Source organism: Asparagus officinalis, chromosome 4, assembly GCF_001876935.1.
Source record: "Asparagus officinalis chromosome 4, Aspof.V1, whole genome shotgun sequence".
In the NCBI taxonomy this organism is placed as follows: Eukaryota; Viridiplantae; Streptophyta; class Magnoliopsida; order Asparagales; family Asparagaceae; genus Asparagus; species Asparagus officinalis.
In genome coordinates, this window is record NC_033797.1 from 64,354,497 (window position 1) to 64,362,817 (window position 8,321).

The 8,321-nt window shown below is 35.1% G+C and overlaps 1 protein-coding gene across 1 annotated transcript; it reads left to right on the forward strand.

Moving 5' to 3' along the window:
* On the forward strand, positions 348 to 5,217 carry LOC109838823. Its single transcript, XM_020407246.1, has 5 exons — positions 348 to 1,442; positions 1,582 to 4,209; positions 4,346 to 4,750; positions 4,846 to 4,977; positions 5,104 to 5,217. Exons 1-5 carry the CDS (start codon positions 348 to 350, stop codon positions 5,215 to 5,217), a joined length of 4,374 nt encoding a protein of 1,457 aa, XP_020262835.1.

An 8,321-nucleotide genomic window follows, 5' to 3' on the forward strand; every position in this document is an offset into this window, starting at 1 on the left:
CTAGCATGCAAATTCTCAAAGTTTAAGGGCTATAATACTTGTTTGACTGTTTGTTGTTAGTTTCTGTTAAAGATTCAAATGTGTGCACGTGCACAGTTAGGGGTTGTTTTTCTGTTATTACTGTTAGTGATTCAACATTGTGCACATGCACAATCTGTTTAGAGGAGAAGAATTGTATAAATAGTCAACTGTAATAATTGAGATACAAGTTGTTGAGTAATACAAAATCTCTTCTTCTCAATTCTATACAATTTCTTCATTCCACTCTCTCTCCCTCTCTCTCTCTCTCTCTCTCTCTCTCTCATATCTCTGTCTCTTCTTCTCAAAGCTGAATTAAGCTAGAATCAATGGCTAGGAAGATGAATCGAGGTCTTCGATCCTCACAATTGGTATCAGAGCAACAAGAAACTGAAGCGGGCGCTGAGGATTTCTTAAACAATCAGGTGGAAGTTGAGGTTGATGAGCCTACTCCAGAGGATCGATTTGCTCGATTAGAGGATGCTGTTGTCAGGAGCAGTTCTTTCAATCGACAACAGGATTCTTTCAATCATAGATTTTCAACACAGATGGGTGAACTATCTTTGAAGCTGGAGTTCCTAATTCAAGAGTTCAAGAATTTCAAGAATTCCAAGAATTCTGACCAAGGAATTCTTGGCTCTGGACCAAGGGAAGATCACAGGACTCTGGATTCAGGTTCAAGAGGAGCTGGTGACTTCAATAGGAATGATCACGGCAGTGGATATCAGCCACAGAATCGAAGGACTCCTGATTTTAGTGGGGAGTTTCAATCTGCTAATAGCTTAGGTAATGCATCAACTCCAAGAAACTCTTTCTTTAGCAATCAAAAACTTGTTCAACCAAAATCTCTACGCTTGGATTTTCCTTCTTTCTCTGGATCTGAGAATATTATAGCTTGGTTAGAGCAAACTGAACAGATCTTTGAGTATTATGATATTAAAAATGATGAATGGGTCAAGGTTTGTTCATTCTATCTAAGGGATGAAGCCTTGCAGTGGTATAGATGGCTCACTAGGAATATTGAAGATTATTATCAATGGACTGTATTTAAGGAAGAAATTTTAACAAGATTTGGTCCTAGTGAACTCACGAGGCCATATGATGCTTTCTCAACCATGAAACAGACTTCTATAGTCAGGGAATACTTGGGAAAAATTGAGCAAGCATTAGGAATGTTAGATGATCAACCCTCTAGGAGACACATTCTTGAAAGGTTTATAGGGGGGTTGAAAGATGAATTGAGATATGATGTTTCAGCAACTAGACCAACTTCCTTAAAGGGAGCTGTATCCCTGGCCAAACTCTTTGAGGACAAGCAGAAAAATGAAAGGAAATCTAAGGGTCACTGGAATTACTTAAATTCAGATGGTTCTTCAATGAACAAATCTCAAAATCCTTCTATTAAATCTTCAGATCCTCAGACAGTCAGACCCTTTCATCAATTCAAGAAACTGACCCCTGAAGATATACAAAAAAGAAGGAGTCAAAAAAACTTGTGTTTTACCTGTGATGAAAAATAGCATAGGGGTCATCAATGCAAAGGGAAACAATTGTTTGTCTTAGAAGGGTGAACTGGATAGGACTGTAGTAGATTCTGGAGAGGAGGAAGAAGAAGATTCTAAGGTCATGGAGTTGGCTGAAAGCCTAGCAAGTGGAGCTCCCTCTATTTTAGTACAAGCATTGAATGGAATTACTGCCTCCCACACAATTAGGGTGGTAGGATATTATAAAAAGCAGGCTGTTAACATCTTAATAGACTCAGGATCTACCCACAATTTTATTAATGCCAAACTAGTTAAGAAATTGGGTATAATAGTAACAGAATCAAGTAATTTTGATGTTCTAGTAGCCAGTGGTGAACTAATTAAAGGAGGAGGAGTGTGTTCAAGGGTATCTTTAGACTGCCAAGGGGTGAGTATTCAGGTTAACCTATTGGTTATGCCTATGGGAGGCAGTCAAGTGGTTTTAGGAGCTGACTGGATGAGAATGTTGGAGGATATTACTTTGAACTTCAACAAACTACAGGTGACATTCATGAATGAGGGGGTTAAGAGAACCTTACAGGGAGTACTCCCAGGTGATTTGCAGTTGGTTGACAGTAAGCAAATTGCAAAAACTCTCAGAGAGCAAGAGCAAGGATTCTTCATCCAATTGTGCAGTGTGAGTCTACAAAAGTGCACAACAGAAGGTGCACAGGAAGACTTACCTACAGAAGTGCAAAGGCTGATACAAGAGTTTGAAGATGTATTTAAGGAGCTACTACAACTTCCTCCTAGAAGGGACATAGATCATAAATTTCCACTGGAAGATGGCACAAAACCAATCTGTATCAGACAATACATGCATGCACACCTTTTAAAAGATCAAATTGAAAAACAAGTGGAGGAAATGCTTCACAGAGGAGTCATTAGATCTAGCAACAGTCCCTTCTCTTCTCCAGTTGTGATGGTAAAAAAATCTGATGGAGGGTGGAGGATGTGTGTAGATTGCAGATCTCTTAATCAAGCTACCATCAAAGATAAATTTCCCATACCTGTGATAGATGAACTTTTGGATGAATTGCATGGGGAAAAATTCTTTACTAAGCTGGATTTAAAATCTGGATATCACCAGATTAGAATGCATGAAGCTGATATTCCAAAAACTGCCTTTAGGACTCATAGTGGTCATTTTGAATTTCTGGTAATGTCATTTGGCCTCACTAATGCTCCTTCTGCTTTTCAAGCCCTTATGAATTCTATCTTCAAAGACCTACTCAGGAAATCTATCCTTGTCTTCTTTGATGATATTTTGATATATAGTGCAAAGTGGCAGGACCATTTATTTCATCTGAGGCAAGTGTTCTTGATTATGAGGAAACATCAGTTGGTGGCAAAAATGTCAAAGTGCAGTTTTGGACAACATCAGGTGGAATATTTAGGCCATGTTGTATCACAAGAGGGAGTTGGGGTTGACCCTAACAAGAAAAAGGCTATCATTGAGTGGCCAAGACCAACAACCTTGAAGAGGTTGAGAGGTTTTTTGGGCTTAGCAGGATACTATAGAAAGTTCATCAAAGGATTTGGAGCAATAGCACAGCCCTTGACCCAACTTTTGAAGAAAGGGGCTTTCATATGGACTGACTGTGCTGAAAAGGCTTTTGAAACATTGAAGGAGGCACTGACTCAACCTCCAGTCCTAACTATGCCCAATTTCAATTTACCATTTATCATTGAGTGTGATGCTTCAGGGTCAGGTATTGGGGCTGTATTGATGCAAGAGGAAAGACCTATAGCTTACTTCAGTTTTGCTTTGAAAGGAAGAAATGTTACATTATCCACATATGAGAAGGAGTTAATGGCAATCATTCTATCAACAAAAAAATGGCAGCAGTATTTACTAGGGAGAACATTTGTGATCAGAACTGATCATCAGAGTCTTAAATACTTACTGGAGCAAAGAATACACACATGTATTCAAAATAAATGGCTTGCGAAATTACATGGCTATGACTATAAGGTGGAATACAAGCCAGGTAGATTGAATAATGCTGCAGATAGTTTATCCAGACTTCAGGATGATGGAGATGAGATTCCTGCTCCTATAACTGAGGTTTCATCACTCACTACTCTTACCAGTGATTGGTTAGAGGAGATTAAACATATGTGTTCTACAGATGATTATTTTGAGCAAGTGGATGCCAAGTTGCAGCAGGGACAACTGGATACTGGAAGATATGTCAAGAAAGGAGGGCTCTACTTCTACAAAGGGAGACTTTTGATTAGTCCTACAGCTCAACACATTAAATCCTCCTTATTGAAAGAGCACCATGATAGTCCAATAGCAGGGCACTCTGGAATCACTAGGACCCTGCAGAGGCTTAGACAAGCTTGTTATTGGGAAGGTATGAAAAGGGATGTCCAGACTTATGTAAAAAATTGTGATGTCTGCCAAAGAACAAAAGGGGAAAACATAGCCCCCCCAGGACTCTTGCAACCCTTACCTGTTCCAGATTATATATGGGAGGACATTTCAATTGATTTCATTACTCAACTACCAAAAAGTGGGGATAAAAGTGTTATTTTTGTGGTGGTGGACAGATTGTCTAAGTATGCTCATTTTTTCCCACTGTCACATCCTTACAATGCTTCTTCAGTTGCTCAGGTGTTCTTTGAAGGGGTGTTTAGATTGCATGGCATGCCTAAGTCCATAGTGAGTGATAGAGATCCCTTGTTTACAAGTCTCTTTTGGAAAACATTGTTTAAATTACAATGTAGTCAATTGAAGTTCAGCTCAGCCTATCACCCCCAAACTAATGGCCAAACAGAGATTATTAACAAAATTTTAGAGGGTTATCTGCGCTGTTTTTGCTGCCACAAGCCTAAGGAGTGGAGTAAATGGCTGCCTCTCACTGAGTATTGGTATAATACAACCTGGAAAGTATCTACAAACACCACTCCTTTTACAGCAGTATATGGCAGGCAGCCCCCTTCCTTGCTTACTTATATCCCTAAGAGCTGAAGCAGTGGATGAGGTTGAAGCAGTGGATGAGGTTCTCTTTTCCAGAGATATAGCCCTTCAGTTGTTGAAAGAAAGTTTGAAGAAATCAGTGATGCAAATGAAGAAATTTGCAGATAGACACAGGAGCCACAGAATCTTTGCAGTAGGTGATTGGGTTATCTTAAACTTCAGCCTTATAGGCAAGTCAGTGTCTCTTCATGCAAACCCCACAAATTATCTCCCAAGTATTATGGTCCATACCAGATTTTGGAGAGGATAGGTGAGGTAGCTTACAAGTTAGAACTTCCTACTCATGCTAAGATCCACCCTGTCTTTCATGTTTCCCAGTTAAAGAAGAAAGTAGGTTCTGATATCAATTTACAGAGTGACCTGCCTAGTTTTGTAGAAGAAATAATTGATGAACCTAAAGCTATATTGGATAGAAGAACAATCATTAAAGGGAATCATTTGGTCTCTGAGGTTCTTATTAAGTGGAAGCAAAGACCTTCAATAGATTCAACTTGGGAATCCTACTAGGACTTGGTGAAGAGGTTTCCCATTTTTGACCTTGAGACAAGGTCAAATTTAGGTGGGGGAAATTGTCAGGAGCCAACGCAGAGGCAGCTGGAATTGAGGCTGGCAGCTGGAATTGACGCTGAAAGCTGGGAAGCTGGGAAGGAGCTGACTGTGTGTACTTGTGGGACTGATATGCAAGAATAAGGACTGATAGGCAAATGATTGGGGCTAGCATGCAAATTCTCAAAGTTTAAGGGCTATAATACTTGTTTGACTGTTTGTTTGTTAGTTTCTGTTAGAGAATTCAAATGTGTGCACGTGCACAGTTAGGGGTTGTTTTTCTGTTATTTTCTGTTATTACTGTTAGTGATTCAACAGTGTGCATATGCACAATCTGTTTACAGGAGAAGAATTGTATAAATAGTCAACTGTAATAATTGAGATACAAGTTGTTGAGTAAGGGACTGTTTGTTTCCTTTTTTTAGAGGAAAAGATGGGGAAAGCCTGCCAAAAGTGCAGCTTTTGGCAGGCTTTTCACTCAAATCGCTTCTAAAAGAGACGATTTGAGTAGAAAGCCTGCCAAAAGTTGCACTTTTGGCAGGCTTTTGACAGGCTTTCTCTACCTTTCTCTCTCAAAAAAAAAAAATAAAACAAACAGCCCCTAATACAAAATCTCTTCTTCTCAATTCTATACAATTTCTTCATTCCACTCTCTCCCTCTCTCTCTCTCATATCTCCGTCTCTTCTTCTCAAAGCTGAATTAAGCCGGAATCAATGGCTAAGAAGATGAATCAAGGTCTTCGATCCTCACAATGTGCCCCTATCATTTATTTTTTATTTTTTTTAAGATTCACAACCTCTGTCAGAGACGGCCTCAACGGCAGTCAGAATCCCGAGAACCCCCCCGTGTTCTCACCGCAGCCTTCCAGTAAAATGGAACCTAAAAAACCCATCAAATATTTAAATATTTATTAAGGTTAATAGCATCGATTCATGTAACATCAACTTGGACAATTAATTGTAAATAAAGGAAAATAAATACAAATGCAAAAAAGAAGGCTACGTTTGTCTGCCTAGCCCACCAACATCCGCACGTGCACGTCATTACTGCTCCTATGCCTTGAGGTCTCTTGGTTTAATTTCACCGGCTGTGCTCACTCTACTAAAAGAGTGTTGTTATGGGGATCTAAAATATGAGATCAATAGAGGGGACAAGTAAGGTGTCCCCTCCCTATTGCATAATGAGCTGGTCATGCCAACTCATTATGCAATAGGAAGGGGACACATCACCTGTCCCCTCCCTTGGTCTTATATTTTGGGTTTTTAAATCATTTTCCCTACTAAAATAAGCTGAACAATTTCGGCTAGCTCCAGTTTGGATGCTTTTGGCATAGCCGCATAGGCGGGTCAGGTATTGTTGAAAATCATTGGTAATTATATATAATAAGTTGTTTCTAAAGGTACAATTTAAGGTGTTTTCAAACTTATGATTATGATTGAAGATCATCGTAAGTGAAAATAAGTGAAAAGATATATATACCCTTTAAAAGAGGAAGTTATGGAAAAACTTTTTATGGACAAAAGTACCCTTAAACTTTATTCATATTACATTATTACAATGTAATCTTATCCTAATTAATTTAAAATAATTGCTATAAACTTCAATTATTCTATTCTAAAAATACCATTGAACCTTTTAGGAATTACATTATTATAATATAATCTTATCATAATTAATTTAAATTAATAGGTATAAGCGTCAATTATTCTATCCTATCCTAACTAAAACGGAGTTTGGATAAACTTTTCCATAGACAAAAATACACTTACCCTTCTAGATATTATATTATTATAATATAATCTTATCATAATTAATTTAAACTAATAGACATAAGCTTCAATTATTCTATTCCAAAAAATACCATTGAACCTTTTAGGTATTACATTATTATAATATAATCTTATCCTAATTAATTTAAATTAATAGGTATAAGCGTCAATTATTCTATTCTATCCTAACTAATACGGAGTTTGGGTAAACTTTTCCATGGACAAAAATATACTTACCCTTCTAGATATTACATTATTATAATATAATCTTATCCTAATTAATTTAAATTAATAGATATAAGCTTCAATTATTCTATCTTAAAAATACCCTTGAACCTTATAAATACTATATTATTATAATATAATTTTATCCTAATTAATTTCAATTAATAGGTATAACTTATAAGCTTCAATTATTCTATCCTACGCTAATCAATACGTATATAAGCTCATATTTGATTTAAGTATGTAAAAATTTATATAAAAGTTATATATTTAAGTATTATAAAGAATTTTTACTAAATCCTCAATAAGTATATTAAAAATTATATTAAGTTTTAGATTTAAGCATGTTAAGAATTCTCAAAAGAAACGATTATAATAATTGATTTAAGTATGTTAAAATTTTAATTTTTTTTTACTCCATAATTGAAAAGACTTCAAAATATTAAAAAATTTTATAGAAAATATATGATTTCATTATGATCATGTTTTAAGTAATTGAAATATCTTTAATAAGATGCATCTATATTTATTTAATATAAATTATAAAATAGAAATTTTAAAAATAAAAAAATTAGTTAATATAGGAAACATATAAAGATTTAAAACTACAACCATCTAATGATTTAAATTTGGTACCTAACAAGTAAAAGAAAAAGAACTCTTCCTCTTATCATTTTATGTTTATATTTAAAATTTAAAATAAAGATAAAAATAATTAGATCAATTATAAAATATTCTCACCTCTGAAATTATCTTTATAAGTAAGGAGATAAATGTTAATTATGTGTTATTAACTGAGATAGAAAATATCTAAAATCCATAAAACTTACATAATCGTAGAAATCTCTAAAGGACTTCCATAATTTGAAGATTTGATAAAAAAAAATTTACTTACAAAAATTGGTAGAAATAACCAAAAGAATATAAAAATTGTATATTTTTTGAAAAAAATTCATAAAGCTTATCAAAAACCCAAAAGACTTTAAAATATTAAAAATTTTGCAAGAAAATCCTAGATTTTACAAATTTATGAAAAGCCTAGATTTTACAAAATTTTTGAAATATGCAAAATTACAATCATTTAAATCTTTACAAAAAAATTGCTAAATTAATAAAACACAAGAACTTAAAAAGTTTATAGAAGAAATAATCCTAACACTTCAAAAAGACCCTTAAAATTTTATTAATTTACAAAAAGTATCCTAGAACTTTAAATTTTTTTGTCAAATAAGATGACTCTTAATAGCAAGTAA